Source organism: Myotis daubentonii, chromosome 5 (genome assembly GCF_963259705.1).
Source record: "Myotis daubentonii chromosome 5, mMyoDau2.1, whole genome shotgun sequence".
Classification (NCBI taxonomy): Eukaryota; Metazoa; Chordata; class Mammalia; order Chiroptera; family Vespertilionidae; genus Myotis; species Myotis daubentonii.
The window spans coordinates 105235251-105260373 of record NC_081844.1 but is presented as its reverse complement, the minus strand read 5'-3'; the positions used below and the strand labels follow the sequence as shown (position 1 = coordinate 105260373).

The window sequence follows — 25123 nt, the reverse complement described above, 5'->3', positions numbered from 1 at the left end:
CACCTTCCTGGTCCCCAGCTTCCCATCTCGGAGACAGAACTTGACCATTTCTAAAATCCTGAGTCCTGGTTGTGCATTGTGAGAGCATGTTGGGGATGAACAGAAAGCAATGTCTATATAAAAGGAGGCTTGCAGATCCCAGCACTACATGCTTTCAGGCTGGGAAGTTTCAAAAAGAGCCATCGGGGCCAAGAGGATGGAGGAGAGAGGCTGAGCAGCCAGCCCAGGACGAGGTGGCAGAGACTTTGGGAGCAATTTGGTAGATTTCTCTCTCTCTCCTCTTCCTCATCCCTATCCCTCCCGCAGAGGACTCTTTAATTCCCTGAAAAGTCCCTTAGGAGCATCCATCCTCCACAGGCAGTCAAGCCTCCTAACAGTCCTGCTCCAACAGTGCCCATCACCAGTGCTGTCTGAGCCCTAGTCCTCCCTTCACCACAGCCAGTGGCCCCGAAACTCGAAACTCGAAACTAGCTCTTGGCTCCAGCCCCATGGGAAGGCACAGGGATTCCCGGAGGCCAGAGCTGGGAGCTGGGAGCTGGGGAGGGAGTCCCAGCCCAGGAGAGAGCTGAGGCTGTGGCGAGATGTACCCAGGCGCCTCCTACCCTCTTGACATCACAGCCAAGCTCCTGCCCAGAGCCCCGTCCCCACAGGTCTTGGAGGTGCCCAAGTGGGAAGACAGGGAGAGAAGTGGAGGGAGAGAATGGAGCTGCAGAAAGCAAAAGGAGGGAGGAGGAGGGCTGGGCCTCTTGTAGAATGCTCCAGAGACGCCTTGGGCCCAAACCAGTTTCTGCCCTGTGCCCTGGAGCCGGGCCAGCCTCGCGGGCATTCCTGTGCGGGCTGGTGGGGAGCTGGCTCCGAAGAGAAAGCTCTTTGATGCCTCCTGAGGGGCCTCAGCTTCACCCGGGCACCCGGAAGGCAAGGCGGCTGGAACAGGCTGGCTACTACGGAGCGGTTTCAGGTTCCCAGCGAATGGGAAGCGGTTTGGGGTTTTCCTCAGAATTTCAAGATGTTCTTACATGAAACAAAGGCTCAAAAGAAACAAATACAGTTCAGAGCTGGGAGGTAGGCATGGGCAGGGCGGAGGGGGAGGTGGGGACTCCTTCTGACTCAGATCAGTGAGACTGAGAAGAAAGAACAAGGACCGGTCAGCTGGATGGCTTTGGGCAAGTTATTTAACCTCTCGGGACCTCGGCTTCTTACCTGACAAGCGGGGCGATGATTCCTCACAGTGCTAAGGCGAGAGTTCAGGAATGACAGGTGTGAGAGCATATCTGAAACTGACTGGCACGTTGCCCCTGACACATTGTAGATGCTCAATAGATTGTGCTTTTTATCCTGATGTTGTTAGTATCTTCTCATGTGTGTACTTATCTATTCGAGTATCTATCATCTATCATTAATCTCTCATTTATGTCTAGCTCCACCATTAATCTATGTATCTATGCATCTATCTATCTATCTATCTATCTATTATCTATCTACTGTCTATCTATTATATATCTACCTATCATCTATCTCTATCTATCTATCTATCTATCTATCTATCTATCTAGTCTATCCATCTATCATGCATTCACCCTCTATTTAATCTTCCCAATCTGATTGTTAGTACTTTAATTGTTCAGCTTTGTATTGATTCTATGTCAGCATTCAGTAAATATATTAATAGACTGATTATACCTAGGGGTCAGGGCAAGCCAGAACTCAAGTTCATAAAGTAGGTACAATAGAGGGTCTTACCTCTCAGTTTCAAACAAAGCTTCAATTTAGTGCCAGCTTCTTAGATTTCTTTCAGACCAACTGAAGGAAGAGCCAGAGCGGGGAGTTCCCAGGGGAGCCAGGGTCTTCTCCTGTGGTCTCAGGCTGCCTCGCACCTTCGCTCCCGACCCCTGGCATCCTCTGCACCATCCAGGCCACCTGGTGCCCAAGTGTGACCTCTAGTCTCAGGCTGCCTGAGGCCAGTGGCATTTCAGGATGTCCAGCTCTGCAGACATGCTGCCTATGGGCTCCCCATTTTGGTGTCCACCTCTTAAGGCACATGGCCACACCCCTTCCTAGAGGCAGCAGAAATAACAAAGTCTGTCCCTAAAAAACAAAGGCCAGAGTGGTCACCATGCACACAGGATACTAATCCTAAATAATAAAAGACTAATATGCAAATTGACTGAATGGTGGAATGACCGGTCGGTATGATGCACACTGACCACCAAAGGGCAGACGCTCAACATAGGAGCTGCCCCCTGGTGGTCAGTGCGCTCCTCCAGGGGGAGTGCTGCTCAGCCAGAAGCCGGGCTCATGGCTGGCGAGCACAGCGGTGGTGGTGGGAGCCTCTTCTGCCTCTCCTGCCTCTACGGCAGTGCTAAGGATGTCTGATAGCCTAAGCTGTCAGTCGGACATCCCCCGAGGGCTCCCGGACTGTGAGAGGGCACAGGCCAGGCTGAGGGACCCCCCCCCAAGTGCATGAATTTTGTGCACTGGGCCTCTAGTAAGTCATAACAACACTGCCCACTGATACAGTGCGTTGAAGTTTTCAGAGCCTTTTTTTTTTTTTTCAGAGCCTTTTACATGACTGGAACTTGTATTTGAGCAACATTGTTCCTTTATTCTCATTTTTGTACATGAGGAAGCTGTGGCCAGAGCCACACATTACTGAGTGATATGGCCAGTGTGAACTGGAACCCAGGTCTTGGGATTCCCAGTCAGCTGCCTGCCTCACATGTCCATTCAGTTGTGGGTTGGGGGGGGGGTGGTATATAAAGGCACAGAGCTCAAGGGCACCAGGGGAGAGCCAGCCGTGGGATCTGCCCTGGCCGGGAGGCTATGGTGGGGCAAGGCTGCCCAGCACCTGCTCTCCCCAGGGAACCCACCCTGCAGACTAGATACCCCAGGGACCTGCCATCCCAGCTGGAAATGAAGTAATTTGTCCTGGTTATTTCTGAACTGGCAAGAGAACAAGACAAACTAGAAGGGACAAAGAAAGTCGTAAAAAGCTTATGAAATGAAATTTTATGTGGGATCAAGTTGAATAAGAGAGGAATGAATTTAATGGAGTGAACCTAAATATCAAAAGCTGATGCCAGATGAATGTCTGATTATCTCTCTGTTGAAAAGACAGTTTTCTCACACTACTGGTCGGCTCCTGATAAGATATTGTGCAACGTGGTCTGCTTAGAAAGCAAAGATGCTGTGTTTCATCAAAAACAATTTTACGTGTTTTTAGGGTGTCTTAACCAGGTCTCTGATTACTTAAGAAAACAGAATCTTCTCAATAGGAAGAGCTAAACTGTGTTGGAAATGCCCTCGCCGACGTCCATGCAAAGGCAGCAGAAGTAACAAAGTCTGTAAAGATTATGGCCCATGTGGGCCCGACTCAAGAGCCCGCCCAGCAACGTCTCTGAGCTCCTTCCATTGCAACGTCCTGGGGCCACATGTGTAGTCAGTGATGTGGCTGAGAACCAATCCAGGCTTTGTTTTACTTCTGCAAATACTGCCTGTATTTCTCTGGCGCCTTTTTGTCTTATGTATGGATTCTTATAGATCAGTGGTTCTCAACCTTCCTAATGCCGCAGCCCTTTAATACAGTTCCTCATGTTGTGGTGACCCCCAATTTCATTGTTACAAATTGAACATAATTAAAGCATAGTGATTCATCACAAAAACAATATGTAATTATATATGTGTTTTCCGATGGTCTTAGGCGACCCCTGTGAAAGGGTCGTTCGACCCCCAAAGGCGTCGCGACCCACAGGTTGAGAACCGCTGTTATAGATGGATACAGCTCTCTTTTGGTGTGAAGGGAGATGTAAAGAAGCAAATGCATCATTTGATTATTAGGCATGTGATGGTGCAAAATATCCAGTTACACAGAGACATAGAAGAATCTAACAGACCATCAAACCTCAGAGGGAAGACAGGGGTAGGGGTGGGGTGGGGTGAGAGATCAACCAAAGGATTGCATGCATGCACATAAGCATAACCAATGGACACAGACATGCGGGGTGAGGGCATGAGCTGGCGGGTGAGAGAGGCTAGGGAGAGGTCCATGGGGGGGAAAAGGCGACGTATGTCATACTTTAAACAATAAAGAATTTGAATAAAAAAAGAAAACTCACAATAAAAGACAAAGACTAGTTTTCCCCAGGTGAACTGAGGTGAGGGGAAACGATGCAAGATAGGATAGACTGTGCCATGACTGAAGGATCTGGAACCCCTGAGTCTCAGAGTTAGCACTTCAGTTTGCTCGTGAATGTCCCTTTCTCTCGGCCGTGTGAACAATGGGCCCCAAAGCCTTTCCATTAAGTAGCTGTTCACTGCCAGCTCCCCTTGGCAAGAGGCCAACTGGCTGAGCTTTCTGCATTGCTGCACAGAAGGGGAGGGGTAGTTTGCAAGTGCAAACGGAGCAGGTACACTCTTGTAATCACCTTATACGTGGTGTGTCGTGTGTGGTGAGGCTGTCCACGGGGGTTGTGTCAGGCGATGGCTGACGGTCACCGCTCTCCATTCTGAAGGCCGTGTTTGCCATGTGGACGCTGAGCCAAAAGGCATGCCCAGAGTCGCATTTCAGGTTCTTCTCTTTTTGGTTATATTTTAAGAGCGGCTCATTCATTCATTAAGTCAATATTAACACAGCACCTGCTCTGCGTCCCCTTTCGGGCCAACAGGAACGGATCGGAGAAACAAACATCCCGTGTGCTGGTTCCGAGGTGACCGGCAATGTGCGGCTTGGTGGCCTGGACCTATGTCTTGTGCACAACAGGCCTACAGGTCATCACTGGTCATGAAGATGGGAATGGAGCTGAGGACTACACCAAACTGGGAGGGCAGGCAGGGCCGATCAGAGGACGTCCAGACCTGGGCAAGGATCCAGGATCCCCCAACATTCAAATGTGGAGTGTTCTTATCTCACTGTCTGCATCAGATGGTTTTAGCCAGGCAAGTAGCTGGCAAGGTAAGTGGGTGAAATATTGGATGTGATGTCAGGAGCTAGGAAAGTCATAGGAATGGGAGGAGCAGGGTTGAGTAGGGCTACCAGGATGACAGGTAAGAAACACCCCTTCATCCCTCCACGTACTCATTCATTCACTCATCCATTCATTCAGCAAACATTTATTAATACCTAGTCTGTGAAATACAGAGATAAAACATGTTGACTACTATTAAGAATCTTAGAGTCTTGTGGAAAGAAAGGCAAGTAATAATGATTAGAAATACTAACTGAGCCTTGCTATGTGCTATACTTTTTGTGCCAACCTCTAATTTCCTCAGGGGCCGGTTGTGGATTGCATTACAGGAAAGGAAACCTGAGTTTAGGGAACCCGCATCTTTTGTAGTGGACAGTACCTGCCCTCTGTTTTGGAGGGAGACGAGATCTATCCATCTCCCGGGGCCAACTGCTATACAAGCATTCTTGGAAAGCTAGTCTATATCCAAGGCATTGCCCCTGCTTACCAGACGTAAAGAAACATGAGGGACTCTTGGAAAACTGCTTCCCCACAATGATCAGTTTTAGTTTTACAGAATGACAGCTTTTGTGGAAACGGTGAGAAGGCAACACTGAGGGAAGTCCTCAGCCTCACTATCAAAGCTGACCTTTGCCCTCCCCCCGGCAGGATTCCATCCTGGGGTACAGCCAGGCTAGTGAAACAGGTAAACAAAGTCACCAGCAGGAGGGGGGAGTCTCTGACCTTCTCTCTTATTGACCAAAGGTGAAGGCGTTGCTTTATGAAAAACATGTGGCTTCATCCTGTCAGCATCTCAGAGCAGAGGTCTGGAGAGAAAGGCAATCTGCCTGGGTAGGCACAGGGCAGCGTGTTGTGTACAATTCAATGTGATGTCCTGAAGGAAGGGAGGAAATGAGAGTCTGCAGTGTAGCCTGAGAGCCTGCAGTATACCAGGATCCGTGGTCAACATTTCTACAAGTTTCACCTCATTTCGCTTAATCTCATTATAATAGTTTTTTTCTTTTTATTATGGTAAAATACACCTAACATACAATTTCCCGTGGCAACGCCTGCTTAAAAGTGTGAAATTCAGTGGCTTTAAGGTTGTGCAACCAATACCACTCTAGTTCCAGAACACTTTCATCACCCAAACAGAAACCCAGACCCATGAAGCAGCCACTCCCCGGGCCTCCCTCCCCCAGCTCTGGCAGCCGCTCATCTGCTCTCTGCCTCTATGGCTTTGCCTTTTCTGTGTACCCATAACAAGTTCCTGACCTAAGTACGGCTATTCCCACCTTGCAGGTGAGGAAACTAGCTCAGAGAAGTTTGTATCTTGTCCAAGGTCACAGAGCTGGTAGGGGATGGATGTGATGGGTTCTGTACTGAGCTCCCAGGTAGAGGAGGAAGCCCAGTGACTCATGTGGCCCTTGGACTTGGCTTAGAAAGGCCTCTAGGAGCATGCGTGTGTCCAGGGTGTAGAACAGGGCAGAGAGGGGGAGGAGGGACCCTTCTGAAGGAGAAAGAAGGAAGGAAGGCGAGGCGTTCCAGGTGGAGGGAAGGTCCAGGTGTTGACATAGAGGGGCAGCCAGCCAGAAACACCAGGACCCCTGTGGGCAGTTCCCTCTTGCTAAGGGGCTGGGGCAGGCTGGGAAGGTCACACCTAACAGCTCTGTTCCTTCTGGTGAGACCGCCAGGAAGCCAGCTCACCCAGGTCTCTTTTTCTCCAGGGAAACACAGGCCTGTCTTTGGGTGAAAGTCTCTCTTGTCAGCTGCCAGCACCCCAGGCTGTCTGGGGGGCAGAGTGACTTTGTGAATGGCCTCCGTCAGAGGCAGCTGTGTGAGCCTTTGTTGGTCTCCTGGGAACCCCACCCACTGCTGTCTGCACCTCCTCCTTCAGCCTTCGGGGGCCACTTTCTGGGCCTTCACCCAGGCCACTGGGGGGCACCTTTGCTTGCTTGGGGGTGTGTGGTGGGTGTTTGAGTGTGCTCCTTTGTTCCTTCCAAAACTCAAGAGGTTCATGGCCTCTCCCGCTGGGGAATGTTGACCTTCCACCTCCCCAGCGCTTGTCACCTTGTCACCCTGGGCAGCAGAAGCCGGTTCCTCTAGGAGCCTGACTTATCCTCTTTGAGTGTCTCTCTCATGGTGCGTGGCATCCCTTCGCCCAGAAGTCCTGGAGGTCCTCAGGGGTTAAGCATTCAGCAGAGCGAGTGCTCCAGGTGGGCTGCCTGCAGCAGGTGGCATGAGAGCTGCCTCCGCCAGTCCCCCGGGGCCTCTGGGACACAATCCTGACTGCATCGGGCTGTCTCACTCCAATCAGATGAGCTGGGAGGTGAGGCATGTGGCTTTCTCCCGGCAATGAGCTGTCTGTCTATGAATGCGACCCCGCAGATGTCCGCCTATCTGCCTCCCTCACACTGCGCCTTGCTCGCCTGCTCCTTGGGGTCTGGATGGTGAGCCTGCAGTGCCTGGTTGGGGGTGGGGGGGTGGGAATGAAGCGGGAGGGTGTGCAGGAGATGTCTGGTTGCCCGAGAGAATGGATTTGGGGGCAAGCACCCTGTTCTTTCTCGGCAGAGCAGGCACGAAGGCAGAACCCACCTGGCCCACCGGCTCTGTTCCTCCTGGCCAGGTGGACGGGGCCAATCACTTGCCTCAGCGAGCCTCCACCTGGTCGAGTTGTGAGGCTGACATGAGAAAATGCATGAGCAGGACCCAGCAGGTGGCACCGCATGCACGTCTCTCACAGTAGTTGCTTTAGTCTCTGACCCTTCCACTGAACATGAATGTGCCCTAAAAGAATGACTGGATCTGCTCAGGGAGAGCCCCGGGACTGCCCCGCCTCTATGGGGACCTTCGTCTGGCCAGCTCACCTCGAGAGGGAGTTTCGGGGAGAGAACGCCACAGAAGTCTCTCCGCCTGCTGCAAATTGGGGAGCGGACGGCTGTGGCGATGGCAGTGGTGAGGGTGAGAGCTAGCACGCTATACGCCGCTTACGGGGGGTAACGCGTTAGCTCTTCACCACACCCTGGGAAGCAGGTGCTGCTGCTGCTTTCTGTGCCGGGTGGGGTCCTTCAAGAAGCAGAGGCCTACCTGGGCCTTCACCCACGCCACTGGGACTCGGGGAGCCTTGCTGGCTTGGGGGTGTCTGGTAGGTGTTTGAGTGGCAGAGATTTACAGGGCCGAGTGTCTGTGAAGGATGAAGGAGGCTGCTGTAGGTCTGACAGCTGGAAACAGGAGAGAGGCAGGACAGATGGGGTGGGAAGAGCCTCAGACAGCAGGCAGTGCAGGTCTGAGGACCCTCGACCAGGCCGATGGAGGCTCCAGCTAAGGGCTCTCCTTAAGAAGGATCAGGTGTCCTGTAGGAATGGGCTGGACTGATACGCCCTCCAGCATACAACTGAGGTCCATGCCCTTGACTGGGAATTGAACCCATTGCCCTTCAGTGCATGGCCATTGCTCTAACCACTGAGAAAAACTGGCAGGGCTACATGGGGTCCTGAAGGTTGGAGTAAGGTTTGCCCATGGACTTGATGGAAGAACATTCTAGGAAAAGGGACAGTGTGTGCGATACCATGAGTGCAGGAAACACAAGGGGAGCTGGGAGAGACTCCTGGGAAGAAGTGCCAGCCAGTGGAGGGGCGGGAGGTGGGGAGTGGGCCATGAGGGGCCTTGCAGGCCTGGCCAAACAGGTGAGATTTTATTATATTGATCACACTGGAGCCTTTTCACGGAGCGCACAGAATAGAATCAACAGCACGGGTAGTAATGACTATGCTATAGAGACACTAAGTGTTATAATTATTACTCGGCTTTTTATAGCCAAGTGCTTACTGTGCATCAGGCACTTTTTCCAGGCTTTACCCGAGTCAGTCACTCAGCCTGCAACCAACCCAACACTTCACACTGGGCCAGGTGTTACTTTACAGGTGTGGCCACCCAGGCCCAGGAACACAGCAGGGAACATGTTTGTCACGGAGAAGAAAAGTGACTGCTCATCTCAGCAACTCATACCTCCTGTCCCTCTGAGGTTGGTTTTCACTCAGCGCTTTGGTGTCAGGCTGAGCGTTTCAAAGGTTCTGAGATCCTGGGATGGAAGGCGTCTGCCTCTACGATCCCCATTTGGAACAGTTCAGATTCTTTTCATTGTCCATGTTGCCTGGTTAATGTCTCTCCTAACGTCACTCTCTCTTACCCTGAGAGGCGGGGTGCCGCCCAGCAGGAATGCGGCAGGAATGCTCTGAGCCACTTCCGGGGGTAGGAGTGGGGGGAGGGGGGGCAGCAGATTTGCCTGGGCTCTGGCAGGTGGCTGCCTGGCTGGGGCAGGGGTGAGGCCGGAATCTGAACCCAGTCCACCCAACTGCAAACCCCACTCACCTCCCCCCACACTATTCCAATCGTGTCAGTATTATCATCCCTGCCTTATCAATGAGGAAACAGGCTCAGGGAGGTGGTGCCACTTACCTGAGGCCACACAGCAGGCGCATGGCAGCAGTGCGGGTGCAGCCCGAGCCTGCCTGACTTGAGAGGCTCCGGGACCTTCCCTCCTGGCTCAGCCTGAACTTGGAGGAGGGCACAGGACCTGGAACCAGAGGAATCTTTGTTTTCCATTTCCCAGGCCCCAACCCCATCGCCCACTCCTAGTTTTGTGGGTCTGGCAGATGGAGAAACAAGGAAGGATGTTCTGCCGTTTCTGCTCTTCCTCCCAGGGGAGCCCTGAATCAAAAAATTAGAAGACTGGGTCAGGTCCTTGTGTCACCCTCTTGACCTTGGACACGTCACTCATTTGTAAAGTTGGGGCGACGGGCTGGTCCCCTGTTGGCTTCTCAGGGGAGCTGGGAGGAGGATCAAGCAGTGGGAAGGCCGGGAAAAGGCTCTGAACCAGCCAGGGTTGGAGGACCACAAGGGGGCAGTCTGAGTGTTATTCTCGCGTTTCCCCCATCACCGTGGTCTCCCCCTCCCCCCAGCTTTCCCCGCCGCCTCTACACCTCTATGCTGTGCAAGCCTCTCTCCAGACCCACAGGCCCTGGGCTCCCTGGGTGGCTGGTCTGGCCTGTTGGACCACATTTCTCACAGGTTTCCTGCCCTCGGCCCTCCAACCCTCTCTTGGGGGACCTCCTCCCACCCAGTTCCCTGAGGGGCAGATACCAGAGAGGATAACCCAGCTGTCTTTGTGACAAAAACCAAAAGTAAACAAAGGCCTAGTTACTGAGTGCCTGTGACTCGCCAGGCACTTGAAGTATTTAAGCAGCCCTGAGAATTTCCCCCTTTAGTTTTGATGAAAGCGAGGCTCAGGGGGGCCCTCCCCTTAGGGACGTGTAGCTGGAAAGGGCGTGGTGGTGCGGAAGGGGGCAGGATTCCAGCCCTCGGCTGTCTCACTCCCTGGGCAGCCAGACCCTTTGCTTCCTCCCATTCTGCACACCCCACTGACCTGCACGTCCTTCTGGTGACCCACGTCCGAGGCTGGCTGGCTGTCCAGGAAGAAGCCAGGATTAACAACGTGGGCTGGGCTGGCTGCCTCTCCCTCCAGGCTCCGTAGGACGTTTCAACCCCCGGAAGAATTGGAGCCTGGGAACAGCTCTGGCCCTGGAGCCCTTTATCCCAGCCCCACCCCAGGCCTGAGGGAGCTGCCCGCTGGGCAGGGGACAGAGGCCTTCATCTGGGCCCGTGCAGGGCCGGGGCTGCACGGTGTGGGTGGGAAGGGACCCCGCATTTGGCGTCATAGATGCCAGGTGGAGCGGGCTCCATCAGCAACCGGCAGGTGATCTTGGGCGGGTTTCAACATCTTTCGCTCGGAGCCTCGGTTTCTTGGTCTATAAAATGGGACCATAGCCTCACCTCATTGGGATGAATGAGTCACGGCGTGCAAGTCGTTAAACGGAAAATGCAGGTTCCGTTCACAGGTTATTAAGAATTTCAAGGCAGTGGTAGCAGAGCAGACACTAGGCGCCGGGCCTTTGGAAGTGCGGGACTTGGGCGTGCACAGGTGGCCGGAAGCCAGCACCTGGGTTTGGAGCAACGAGGCGAGTCCCTCCCAGGCAGCTCACCCCCTGGGCTCCCGCGCAGTCTGGAGTCCCCAGATGCAGGGCCCACGCCTTATTCGGCGGGGCGCCTGCGCCATCTAGCGGCGCATTGGCGAGCAGCAGCCGCCGCTCACACCCAGCTGGTGCGGCCTTGGTGGGCCTTGGGATGCTTCAGAGGCGCACCTGCCACATCCGTTTTAACCCTTCGTCCCCCCTCAGTCACCACAAGAGCCTGTCTTTCTCCACATCTCCCCCAGCACTCACCTGTTCTGTGTCAGCTTATCAGCGAGGGGCTTTGACCCCTTGGACTGGGCGGGCAGTGGGGGGCGAGGCGGTGGGAGGATTGGTGACTCTTTTTTTTTAAAAAAATATATATATTTTATTGATTTTTTTTTTTACAGCGAGGAAGGGAGAGGGATAGAGAGTTAGAAACATTGATGAGAGAGAAACTTCAACCAGCTGCCTCCTGCACACCCCCTACTGAGGACGTGCCTGCAACCAGGGCACATTCCCTTGACCGGAATCGAACCTGGGACCCTTCAGTCCGCAGGCCGATGCTCTATCCACTGAGACAAATCTGTTAGGGCAGGATTGGTGGCTCTTAACTTCCAACCCCTTGCCCCAAGAATCCTTGCCCCGTGTCAGCTGTTCCCATGAATGTGGTTCCGTGGAGGGAGAGGTGGAACAGGACTGGGGGTTTCTATTTCTAGCTCCCATTATACTGGACGAGGGAGCCTTGACTGGGCTTTGGGACAAGGCGGGGGATGCAGGTGGCAGGCTTCCTGGTGGGGGTAGAGTGATGTGACGTAGCTGGAGAAACTTGATGGGGAATGAACTGGCCTGGGACGGTTAGATGATGAAGCTTGTTGATATGAAGTGCTTCTGGAGGGGGCGGGTGTGGAGGTGGGTCCCAGAGCAGCAGGCAGAGCAGCAGGCAGCCCACGAAGGCTACTGGTGTTGTGCCTTGGGATCCAGACCCAGTTTTTTAACAGCGGAGGTCAGGGGAAGGGCCCATATCACACACTGCATTCTCAGCCCTGGGAGTGGTCACTTCCTCATCTTACCTCTGGATGCACCTTACAATCAGCTCTTAGCTCTTAAAGCATCGGTTCTCAACCTTGGCTGCACATTAGAATCACCTGGGAATCTTTTTAAAATCCAGATTTCTGGGCCTCATCCTCCGGAAATTCTGTTTCTTTGTTACTAATGTTGTGGCCCCACCCCATAGCAAAGAAACAGAATTTCCGGAGGTTGAGGCCAAGAAATCAGGATTTTAAAAAGATTCCCAGGTGATTCTCATGTGCAACCAAGGTTGAGAACCACTGGCTTAAAGCATCCTGCTGCCCCCCACCCCCCCCTCAGAGAGTCTTCGTCAATTGGCCTGGGGGAGGGAGGGCCGAGGTGTTCGCACTTTTATGCCCCAGGTGATGGTGATGTGCAGCCAGGGCGAGAACAGTGTGGCCTAGACCCGTAGTCGTGGTCGTGGTCGGCAAACTGCGGCTCGCGGGCCACATGCGGCTCTTTGGCCCCTTGAGTCTGGCTCTTCCTAAGCCTTAGGAGTACCCTAATTAAGTTAATAACAACGTACCTACCTATATAGTTTAAGTTTAAAAAATTTGGCTCTCAAAAGAAATTTCAATCGTTGTACTGTTGATATTTGGCTCTGTTGACTAATGAGTTTGCCGACCACTGACCTAGACCTTCCTGATGCAGGTCCAGACCCCAGGTGGGAAGGGCCCCAAGTCCAGGCCCTCTGCTTGGGCCGATGTGTGCGCCTTGCTGGAGGCGGCCCTGTGTCCAGCAGCCTTAGATGACCACATGGCAGCACACGGAAAGTGCCAAGAGGGAAGCAGAGCTGCAGCCCCTACGCGTTCCAACCAGGAGAGGCCGAGGGGCGCAGCGATCAGATTGGAGTGTCTCCCGCACGCTGAGACGGGGTGGCCTTCTCTGGCACCCGAGCCTCGCCCCTGCTCTGTGTGTTTCCTCATCTGCTCTCTGGAGTCAGAGAACCCCTGTGCCCCTGAACTGACCACAGGAGAGTGAGATTTGTTTGAGGTATGCTCAGTTCCCCTCGTAGGAAGGAAGACCGGGGAGAGTTTAATCTCTCTATAGAGCTGCGTGCTACCTTAGGCCGTCTCTTATCTCTCTGAGCTTCAGTGTCCTCACCAGTAAAAACCAGGACTCTGCCTTCTAGAAAGTTCTACAGTGAGGATGACATAAGATAATGTCTATGAAGCCCCTGGAGCAACAACACCTGGCACATAGTAGAGGCTCCGTAAATTGCTTTCCCTCCAAGAATGCCACTCTCAGGTCTGGGGAGGCCCAGACCCATGGGTTCACCAATATCGTCATTTGCTGCTCAGAGGCTGAAGTCATTTGCTCAGCCTCTGGACTCCGGGCTCTTTATCTCTGTGTCCTCAGCCACACCCGTGAGGTTCCTGACCGTCCACAGGAGAGGGTCTTGGGAGTGGGGGTGAGCTTGTTGGAAGGGAGGTGCTGAGAAGAGTTTCCTCTTCAGGATGATGCATTTGCACGTGGCCCCGGGATTTGCACCTGAATTGGATGTTTGCTTGGGACCTCCTAAGTACTAATAATTAGATGCAAATGAATGGACTGGCCTTCGCTTTTCACAACTCACCTCTCCTGCCCAAAGGACTCAGGGAAGACATGACGATTAAGAGTGTAAGAAATACTTCTGTTTATTGGTTAGAAGATGGTATAAAATTACAGTGATTTGCAGGCTTTCTGGCAGGGACATGCAGTGCTGGGCTGTAGCAGGAGATGGAGTGGAGACATGGACCTCTGGGTGTCGGCTCCCTTCCTGGGCTCTTAAGGGATGGGTCCGACCAGCACAGATGCCAGTGAGAGAGGATTACTGGTCCTTGCCTCCAGGAACAGAAGGAAGGGGCGGTTTGGGTCGTCAGACAATGCCATGCTCAATAACTCAGTCCTGCCCTCCACAGGTCAGGTGCTGGCCCTCCCACGCCAGTCACCGTAGATTCACATCATTCCGAAGAACGCTCATTCTTCCCACCAAAGGGAGGGAAACAGGCACATTGGTTTGGGAGGCCATCAGAGGATGGAGGGCATTTGGTTCAGGTCACCTTGCTTCCAGACACATCGAGGTCTGCTGCACTGTAAGCAGAGGGCGGGGGCGCGCAAGCAGACACACACGTGTGCAGTACAGTCTAAGCTCAGGCAGAGGGGCCTTCCCCGGGGCGGCGGTGTGACGAGATGAGCATGCTTCCAATTTCATCTTGTCTCTCTCAGGAAGAGGGAGGAGGAAGAGCTGGCCATCAGAGACCGGTCCACGGGATGCTGGGCTCCACAGGAAGTCTTCGGCGGAGAATTCTTCCCAAGGACAGAAGGTGTTTCTGTCCCGGAGTCAGTGGAAAGCCAGGAGGGCAGATCAAGGTGTTAGGTTGGTGGTTTAGCCCAGTGTCTCTGAGAGCCGGGTGGCTGTGTCCGCAGTTACATGACGTTTTGGAATAGCTGGAGGGACCTCATGATGTTGTCATCCTGGGGAGGGGGGAGGGGAGAGAATGGTTAGAATTCCTGAGAAGCTGCGTCCCTGGGGATCAAGCCTCCAGCGTGGGTTTCCTGGGCAGAAAGACCACTGCAGAGGCAGAAATGGAATAATAGGGACTAGCTATAGTTATAAGAAATATGAACCAGGCTCTATGAACCATGATGGCCTCATTCTGATTAAAGAAAGGACATTCTAACCTGGCTGGGAGTTGTACAGCCTCGGGACCTGGGAGTCAACCTTGGACTGGGGAGTCAACTTTGGAATGAGATCCATTTTCATTCAAGAACTGCCTAGTATCATGGAAAGATTAACAACCTTGTTGCCCAATGGAGTCCTGCCCCAGCCCTCACTGCCTCCTTCCCCACGCCTGTGATTCCTAAACTCAGGCTTAGGAGTTACATGTAATCTTTGTCCCACCCAATATAAGCAGCTGGCTTATGGGTGCTTGCAGAGCAGATTTTTGTGGGTGACCTGCTGCTCTCCCTCACTGCTGGAATTATTGGAATAAACGCTCATATATGATTCAACCCTGTCTCTACTTGATTGGCTCAAGCAGTGATAGGTAGCCCGGACCCATTGGTTGTCTGGTTTCAAAAGGGCATGAGAAACGAGGAGTGAGGGCTGGGGCCCAGAAAATGGGCCACTCAAGGCAAGGAGCGCCTTCTCTGGCCTTAGGGAATTGGGAAGGAACCAGTTACCCAGTGAACCAGGGAGTATTGCCTCTTTTAAGAAGCGCCGGGCAATTGCATTTCATCAAATGATTTTTCTACATCAACTCCCACATATGGAGTCTCTGGGGTGGAACCTGGAGATGTACATTTTTAGAATCACCCGAGGCAGCTCTCATGCACACTGTGGTTTGAGAATCTCAGCTTTAGTTATTTTCCCAGCGATTCCCCTGTTGTCTGGGGAGTGGGTCATCATGCCAGAGGCAGGTCAAAAAATGGTGTCGCCCACATGGGAAGCCTGTAGTCTCACAAAGACCCCCCCCCACCCCCCGCCCGGGCTTGCCCATGTCCTCCTGCCCCTCTCAGGCTGCCTGGCTCAGCCCGCTTGGCCGAGACCAACCGCAGATCACTCCGGGGAGTGGCGATGGTTGGGATTCTGACTTGCTGCCGGTGGTATCAGTGGCTCTGACTTGAGGGGTCACAGTTTGTCATTCTCTCCCTTCCGCAGGTTGCCAAGCCCCGGCTTTCCTTCCCCGATTTAGAGACGTGGCCTGAGATCTCTCCTCACCTCCTGACAGGATTCGAGAAATTCATCTAACGTCACGATCCCGTCTTTATTTTTGTCCATTTTCTGAAAGACACGAGAGGAAGCACTTGAAAGAACCTGGCATTCTGCATTCCAAAAGCTGCCCTTTACTCACCGACGCTGCCCGGAGAAGGAGGGTGGTTTGTCACTGGCAGGAGAACTCCACTGGGCTCTGGGGAGAGCCCTTGATCCCAGGAGCATCCTTACAGTGAAAAGACACGCTCCGGACTCTCATCACTTCATCACCAGCCCCGCCTGCTGACACCCTCACGTGTCTCCCGAGATCTTCCAGCCTGGACATGAGAGCTCTACTTCTGTCACCGTCGCTATCACTCTGTGACCCTAAGGGAGTCTCTCAGCCTCTGTGAGCCTGCTTTTCCCATCTGCCAAGTGAGAGGATCCTACTGGTGTGACTGGCGTGCTCTGATACTCTACCGCTAGGTGCGTTTTTTTACTAAAATGCCACGGGGACCTAGCCATCCTTCTACTCACGGATTAACAAGGATCAAGTCTTCCACCTGAAGACCTCACAGTCCATCCACCGCAGTTCCCACGCCCATTTCCCTTGCGCTCTAGACACCCGTGCTCACCACCTGCACACATGTGCTCACCACCTGCACACATGTGCTAATGACGTCTTCCCTGTGACCTCGGGTCCCCCAAGAATCTCATGGAACTGAGAGGGTGCACGATCCCACGTATACTTCCCTGTGTTCTTCTGTAGTGTCTGCTCGCCTGCTTAATGAGAGCACCCATTCCCGGAGAGCAATCCCTTTGTAATTCTTTCTGTTCCCTACAGCGTGCGGGACAGGGTTGGACACCAGCCACTGCTCAGATGCTGTGGGCTGACGGGTCTCAGCTGAGCTCGCGCTCCCGCCCAGGTGTGTACGCTTACCTGGAAGAAGACGTCCACGTGCTGCCTGGGGGTGTCCTCCCTGAGCACGGGGTGCGTGTATTTCCCCATCATGTCGTAGATGGCCTTGACGATGTCCATCATCTCCTGCACAGGGACACGGAAGCACAGGGTGGAAACCGGAGGTCAAGCTCTTCTTAGGTGATGGCTTGGGGCTCCTCATCCCCCTTAGGAATGAGAGTGATTACAAGGACCTTCTTTCGCTGGGGAGGGGGAGTTAGAAAGCAGACTAGCGGGGCACCTCCTCCCAAGAGGACAGTGGGAAATTCTCTTTGCCTCCAGAAGCCTTGGGTAGTTAGTTACCTTTTCTTGAGCGTTACCCGCTGTGAGGGTTAATGTTGGGATTGGGGTGGACCTGTTTATGTACCGGTCAGCTCACACCCCGTTTCAGGAAGGCCCTCTCCCCACTCTTTAATTCCTGGGTGGCTGGATTTGTACCCGGTGGCCTGTCGCTGTGGCCACAAGTGACACTGACCACAGCTGACTGCAGCGAAGGTGGACAGCTGACTGAGGCTGAGCTACTCTGTATAGTGTTCTATACATGCTGCTTTATAAAGGGACTTTCCCAATGCAATGCGTCATACACGTTCTCCATCGGGTTACTCTTGCGTGATGTTAGCTGGCCACCTGGATTTCCATGGTATGCAGTCACTGGAATTCAGGTAACACACTTGCTAACGGGGATATTAGGGTTTTCCCATTTTTTGGGGTTGCTCAACAATTTATCTTCAGCCTCTGGAACACCTAATAAGCCCTCAAATATGTGTTGGGCAAAGGCATGACTGAATGAATGAGGAATAAAACCCTGGAGGGAACCTTGCAGGGCTGAGGTGAGGGTTGGCGCTCAGGAAGCGGATGTTATGGATGCTACATCCAAGCTTCAACCAAGAAGCTGGGCACAGTAGATACCCACGTGCGTTTTGAGGTGGACCTGAGGGCCTTTCACTGGCTAGGTCAGTGGTTCTCAACCTTCCTAATGCCGCGACCCTTTAATACAGTTCCTCATGTTGTGGTGACCCCCAACCATAAAATTATTTTCGTTGCTACTTCATAACTGTGATTTTGCTACTGTTATGAATCGTAATGTAAATATCTGATAGGCAGGATGTATTTTCATTGTTACAAATTGAACATAATTAAAGCATAGTGATTAATCACAAAAACAATATGTAATTATATATGTGTTTTCCGATGGTCTTAGGCGACCCCTGTGAAAAGGTTGTTTGACCCCCAAAGGGGTCGCGACCCACAGGTTGAGAACCGCTGGGCTAGACAGACACCACATGGACTCCGAGGCTCCAAATGTGTCAAGCAGTGAAGGTTCAGAAGTTATTTGTGACCATTTCTTTAGAAACGGCTACACCCACCCTCCCCCCACTTCTGCGGGTTTATTGCAAAATAGGTTGTGGCCCATATGATCCAATTGTGGTCTCCTCTTCGCCCCAAATCTCCCTTTTCTCTTCAAGGAGAAAACTGCAAAACTATTCCAACTTTTGGCTCTCACTGTGGCTGTTAACCTGTTAAAATGCAAGCTCCCCTGGGAAGAGTAATTCTACACTGAAATAAACCACTTATATCCACTTAGAAATCCGCATCGAATGTGTGTGAGCCAGTGAGAATGAATGGATCTACTTAGCCCTTTCTTTGTGCCTGGGAAAGGGGCAGCTAGGGCAACGGGGAGGGCAAAGGTGAACTTCTTCGTTTTGCCGGACACCAGCTCTGTTCGCCCCAAAGCAGACCCCTCCTCACTGGGACACCTTCCTCACCATGACTGGGCTGTTTCCTGTTTCCTGAGATGCCTTCCGGTGGCCCCTCACGCCTGGGCCTCAGCCCGCTCACCTCTTTGTTTATGTATCCATCCTTATTGATGTCATACAAGTTAAATGTCCACCTTAGCTTCTCATGGACGGTTCCTCTCAGCAGAATCGACAGAGCGGTTACGAAGTCCTGAGAAGTGGGAGAGGCATGAGTGACAGTAACACCAAGCCGTCGGCTGGGGTGCAGCTCTGTCTGTGGGCCCGACTCTGTGACCGATTTGACACCGTGGTGTCTCCCATGGCCTCTGTCCCCGGAAGGATATGGCCAAGCTCAGTGAAGAGCAGCGCCTCCCCCGCCCCCCCTTCATTCCCCTCCCTGCCCCATGTTTTGGGAAGGGGCCCCCTTGGGCAGGAATGGAGCTCTGTGCCTGCTGACACCTCCAGACACAGCCACAGCCTCCCTGGTACTGCCTCCTCCCACGGCTGCGGTGATTGTGTGGGTGGTGGCATAGTCTAGTGCAGTGGTTCTCAACCTTCTGGCCCTGTAAATAGTTTCTCATGTTGTGACCCAGCCATAAAATTATTTTTGTTGCTACTTCATAACTGTCATGTTGCTGCTGTTATGAATCGTCATGTAAATATCTGATATGCAGGATGGTCTTAGGCGACCCCTGTGAAAGGGTCATTCGACCGCCAAAGGAGTCTCAACCCACAGGTTGAGAACCGCTGGTCTAGTGGCTAAGGGCATGGACTCTGGGAATGTCCTACTTGAGTTCAAATCCCTCCTTTGCTGTGTGATCTTGGGAAAGGCAGGTGGCCTTACTTCCCGTTTCTGCAACTGGTAGTACATAATAGCCCCTGCTCTGCAGGGCTATTGTGAGGGTTCAGGGAACTGATACACGCGAAGCACTAAGCACAGAGCCTGCGTGTGCTCGCTCCGTGTGCACGGGGGCTACCAGCCTGCCACCATCGGTCCCTTGAGGCCCTGAGCTCCGGAGGCAGGGCCGGCGCCGCTTCTCTCTCTATCCAGGACATGCTTGTTAAACGGATGGAGGTTTTTGTCTTCCCTGAGGGCATCTGATGACCAACCCTTTCCCCAACACCCCGTGACTCAGAGCCAGAGGAGACGGGGACCCGGGGAGTCCCAGGGACACACCCACCTCGAACTTCACGGAGCCGGTCTGGGTGGTGTCAAAGGCGTGGAAGAGGTAATGGGCGTACGTGCTGGCATCTGCAAGGCAGAGGAGAGGCAGGTGAGGGGAGCAGGGCACTGAGAGCGCGCAGGGAGCACTTAGGACAACAAGAAAGAGAAGAGGGTGGTGCTGGGGGATGGAAAGGAGACGCTATGGAGTGGCAAGCCCACGGGCATGAACCGGATCCGCCTGGCTCTCCTGGGGTCCCTGCACTTAGCCACCCCCAGAGACAGACCCCCTGCCTGCCTGTGTGGTTCTTGGTGGACGAATGACAGTGACCGGATGGGGACGCTCTTCTGATTGGCAGTGCTCACTGCTGTGTGGTCCCGAGCGAGGCTTGGCCTCCCCGAGACGCAGCTGCCGCATTGGGAGGAGCACCTGCTTTCTAGAGCCGTCATGAGGGGGCCCTGTCGCCCGCCCCCTCCCGGAGAGGGACCCTTTCCAGAGCTCTTTCCTGCTAACGCTTTCGCGAACTCCACAACGTGTAATAAGGGAAGCATCTTGCTCTGAGTTCTCCCTGGTGCTGAGGAGGCAGGTACAAGGAGCATGAACTTGGAGAAGGGAGGCTGCTTCTCAAAAAGGGAGCTGGGCCCGGCCGGCGTGGCTCAGTGGTTGAGCATCGACCTATGAACCAGGAGGCCACAGTTCAGTTCCTGGTCTGGGTACAGGCTGGGGTTGCAGGCTCGGTCTCCAGTCAGGGGCATGCAGGAGGCAGCAGATCAATGATTCTCTCTCCTCATTGATGTTTCTCTCTCTCTCTCCCCCTCCCTCCCAGAAATCAATAAAAAATATTTAAAAAAGAAAGAAAGAAAAGGGAGCCAGGCAGGGTCTTTTCCAAGGTGGGACTCACCTCCATGAGGGAAGAACTGTGCGTAGATCTGCTTGAATGTTTCTTCATTGACCACACCACTCGGGCACTCCTGCCGGAAGGGGACAGTCAGCGGGGGTGTCTGAGGGCCGCCCCCAGAGCAGAAGACTGGGCCCAGCCTTGGGGTCTAGGGTTCCTTATGATCTCTAGATCATAAGGATCTAGAGGGGTTGGGGGAGGGGCCGGGAGGGGCGGGGGGCCGGGCAGCCCCACCCTAGGACCAAAGCGGCTTTGCAGAATGAAGGGACTTCCTCAGAGAAGGGGCTGGGAGGAGGAAGCGTTTGGACTCTGGGAGGAGAAGGACTTGGGTTTGGTTCCTGGCTCAGCGCCTTCTAAGCTTTGTGACTGAGTCAGTCTCTGACCCTCAGCGTCCTTCGCTGTAACATGGGCCTAACAGGACCTTCCCAACAAGACTATCATGAGGCTCAGCACGTGTAATAAGCGGTAAGTGAACACGCTGGCTCTCAGGCTTATGTATCGGTGCCGCCCGCTGGGCTAGCAGCCCCTAAACCCCATTGTTTCTGAGGCACCAACCATACGGAGTGTGAACGGGTTGTGCTGAGCTGGAATCCATCCCCGCCTGGAGTCCTCCTTTCCCGCCAGGCGGCCTGGCCTCACGTGCCCTTTACGGAACCGACCTCCCTCCTTTCACAGCGACACCCATGGGAGAGCTCCGGCCAGGCCCCCGGGGCATCTGGGAGAGCCCAGCCCCAGGGGAGCCCGGCGGGGCCTGCGGGGGCCGAGGGTCTTACGTTTTTGAAGCCCCGATAGAGGACCTGCAGCTCCCTCTTGGTGAAGTTCGTCTGGGCCTCCAGCTGCTCCAGGCCCTCGGGCCGGTGGCAAACCATGGTCATCTCCAGCTCGTCTTCAATCTTATCTGGAACCGGAGGAGATGGCATTGGGATGCTGACCGGGGGGCGCTGTCAGACCAGTCGGGGCTGTCTCCAGGGTGGTGACCTGGGACACAGGGCCGAGGGCCGGGACCACCCTGCAGAGGACCTTCCTGCCTGGAGCCCTGCCCGGTCCCTGTCTGTCTCACCACCATCCACCGTCTCCAGGCCAGACCCCAGGGGAGGAGCTCGGTGCTGGAGAGAAACACGTTCCCCGTGAGGCTGACAGCAGAGGTGCTAAAAATAAGCCCGTATGGAAACATTTCCCTTTCTTTTGAAATGATTTCTTTGCATATTCAATGCGCTGTGCACTGAACATCGGAATATTCTAGAGACACAGGTAAGTGAGCAGATTGATCCACACCCTCCAAACAGCAAAGGGAAACAAGGCTATCAGAAAAGCATAGATTAGCCCGGCTGGTGTTGCTCAGTGGTTGAGCGTTGACCTATGAACCAGGAGGTCACGGTTCAATTCCCCGTCAGGGCACAGGCCCAGGTTATGGACAGGATCCCCAGTGTGGGGCGTGCAGGAGGCAGCTGATCAATGATTCTCATCTTTGATGTTTCTAGCTCTCTCCTTCTCCCTTCCTCTCTGAAATCAATTAAAAAAATAAAAAATAAAAGCCTGGAGTAAACTCTCACCATTTGGGACTAGAGAAAGGCTAGCACGGTAGCAGAAAGCTCAAATTACAGCATGAATGTAAATTTAAAAATAGGGATGCATTTTACAGTATCGTTTTGTAATATTTACTAGCTGGCCTGACATCATGGAAACAGGACTGAAATGGGAGCTACTTTATATACATGAAAGCTTCTAATGCATCGAAGGGCTCTCAGAATCGCTGTTTTAGGTGGCAGTCTAACCACAGTGCAATCTCATTTTGCACCAGTGATGTAAAAGGTGTCCGTCAATTAAAGCGAGAACTCTGCCCACCTCCTGTCGAAGGATCATAAAACCCAAACAGGCGGAACTCTCGTCGTCTTTCCGTCCCAGAAGGGTGAGTGAGTGTTTTCCTCTGGGCCCTGCCAGAGTGCTTGCTATGAATTTACTCCAATCAAGAATCAATTACCATCTAACCTCTCCTGCCCATCGCTGTCATGCAGGCGTTACCAAATCCATATATTGAACGACTGCAGGTCTGGGCTGGCGAGAATAGTGGCGAGGTGGACAGGCTGCTGGGACAGACACGCACCCTGGCACCCCCCGCGGCCAGAGTGAGGACAAGCGGGGTTGCTCCCTGAGAGAACAGGTGAGCCCTGCGTTACTCTGCGGGCATCGCCCTAGTCAGTGTCTGCCTCTTTGCACCCCTTTTCCGTTTGCTACTTGGATTTCAAGAGGAAAGGGATCCATCAAAGTGAGTGAATCTTGCAGCTTCCCCCAAGGGAACAGGCGTTTGGCCGGGTTTCCAAGGGAGGGGCCGAGGAATTTGGTGACAATTCCTTGTCGACATCTCTCTTATTATGTGCCTGGCAATACATATCGCCTTATCCTGCTTGGGAGCAGGACAGATTAGCCAACGTAAGATCCTCTGTTTAGACAACAGAGCCGCAGTGGCCAATTTCCTTGTAACTCTCACAGCGCCTTTAATTGTTATTATGTTTGCAGCTAACAAGTAGCAATTACAAACAAGCAACAAACCCCCACATAAATCTAATTCAGAATGCTCATATTTTCTTTAGCTCATTTTAAAATACAAATCGAATTGTTGGTTTAAATCGCCTGGCATTAGATTCAATTGCAATGTTACGTAAAAATGTACAGAGAGCGCTGGCCCGTGTGGCTCAGTTGTTTGGAGTGTCGTCCTGAAAGGTTTGATTCCCGGTCAGGGCTCATGCCCGGTTGCAGGCTTGATCCCCAGTAGGGGGATGCAGGAGGCAGCCAATCGATGTTTTGATCTCATCTCTCTCTCTTTCTCTCTCCATTCCCCTTTTTCTAAAGATCAATTATAAAACTCACAGATATTTAACATTGAAAAGAGGCAAAAGCTATGTTAAAATGTAAGTGAGGAAGATACAAATGTATTTTTGGAAGAAATGGTGTATTTTTGAAGGTGTCTAGTATACCTTTCCCCATTTATCTTACCTAGAAGCCTAAAATACATTTTTACAAGATCGTCTTCTTCCTATTCAGCTCCTGACTGAATTCCTCCTGAGTCTGAGAGTCTGATGCAGAAACTGCACTTGCCTGCCGTCTCTTTTATTAAAAATGCACTAAGTAGGTATTGAAATATCAAATATTAAACCCATTAAGGTAGAACTGGACTTGACTAACCAATGATTAGTTTGCTGTCTGGGCAGCGGGATCGATCCCCACATCAAACGGGTTCTGTAACACCGGAATAGTCGGGCATCGCCTGGCGAGCTTTTGTTTAGTTTTCCTTTCCCGTCACCCTCTCCCTGTTAGGCTGCGGTGACAGCAGCCATGGAGGGAAATCCACATCTCTGGACTGGAGATGCTGGAAGCAGCCTGCACACGGGCAGGCGGGGCTTAACTCCGCGGCTCTCGGTCCTCCTATTGTTAATTAGTAAGAACTCGAGTTCACACAGCAATCCAGTCAGCATGCCACACATAGAAGCCAAAGTTTTATGGAATCATCCTTTCCCCCACCAACGTGCTATTTTCAATTTTAATCTCTTTCTTTGTAAATCTGTGCCGAGCGTGACCCTCCTGTGCCACGACGGGCAAATGGAAACGACTAATTGGCCTACACTTGAGGCAACCTTGGAGGCAGGAGGCATTCCTGCGTCTCACGCCAGCTCTCTCCTCCCTCTCCTGGGATGCCTCGTGGCTTGGCCACTGTACGTACACTCTGCAGACACGTGGGAAGGGGCCTCAGGGGTTTTTGCACCCTCCTGTTGGCCCCGGAGAGTCCCTGGGTGGAGGAAGAGGAAACAGCATTAGTAGGTGGGGAGGCAGCTTGGTGATTTCTTTGGAGGTTCGTTCAGAGTCTCCAAGGCCAAACGTTGCTTGTTGTCATTATTTTTGTTATTAAAAATAATGGTGAGCCAGTTCCCAAGATTGCGCGTGGATGGTAGAAAATTAACCTAGAGATGAGCAAACCTGCTTGTCAAGTACTTTTAATTTGTAAAATGCTTTCATGCCCGTAAGCCACTAAAACCTGTGTGTGGTGCAGAGTGGGGGGCCATTGCCTTCTCCACGCGAACATCAGGGAGATGGGTGTCCTAACACATAAGGAGTGCTCTAAGCAGGGGCACCTTCGGAAGCGATGCACCGCCTCTCGCTGGGGGTAGCGAAAACCAGATCGAATGACCAACTGCAGAGGATGCAGAAGGAGAGGCTGGAGAAGATGATGCAGAGGAAGTGGTCCTTACATTTGGGGGGTCACAGCCCTTCCGAGTGTGGGATGAAAGCTTCGGGCCCTCAGAAAAGGGAAGGCTCTGCCGCATGGCATTGTGCCCTGAGTTCTCCCAGTGACTTCCTGTATCTCTCACCCCCACGGAGCCCAGGTGAAGGGCTGGCGCAGGTGACCTCTGCCATGCTCTGCCATTAAGTGGCTTTGCCTGAATCCCAGGCCTGCTGTCATCGACAGCTGGTGACACACCTGGACCCAGAGTCCCGCCGGCCAGGCCTCTTGTATGGATCTCGCTTCCACGTGCCCCTGCAACGGCTTCTGCTTCCCTTGAGCACAAATTGGAAATGGGCTTGCAGCCAGCCTTCCAGTGGGTCTGCCCCCAGCAAGCTCTGGCCTGTGTACGAGTCAGACCCTTAGACTATGAGGAGCAGGAGGACCCACGCCTTTG

At 53.0% G+C, this 25123-nt stretch overlaps 1 protein-coding gene across 3 annotated transcripts in view; it reads right to left on the bottom strand.

Moving 5' to 3' along the window:
• Positions 1 to 13631: 13631 nt before the first annotated feature.
• Positions 13632 to 25123, bottom strand: part of KCNIP1 (potassium voltage-gated channel interacting protein 1) — a 251455-nt gene continuing 239963 nt past the window's right edge. For all 3 annotated transcript variants that reach the window (XM_059695364.1, XM_059695362.1, XM_059695363.1), the window contains 7 exons: positions 21224 to 21348; positions 20454 to 20523; positions 19571 to 19641; positions 18493 to 18600; positions 16636 to 16740; positions 15723 to 15785; positions 13632 to 14476 (listed from right to left, as the gene is read on the bottom strand). In XM_059695364.1, the coding sequence (XP_059551347.1) occupies positions 14429 to 14476; positions 15723 to 15785; positions 16636 to 16740; positions 18493 to 18600; positions 19571 to 19641; positions 20454 to 20523; positions 21224 to 21348 (590 nt within the window). In that variant the 3' untranslated portion in view covers positions 13632 to 14428. The remainder of the gene's footprint in view (positions 14477 to 15722; positions 15786 to 16635; positions 16741 to 18492; positions 18601 to 19570; positions 19642 to 20453; positions 20524 to 21223; positions 21349 to 25123) is intronic.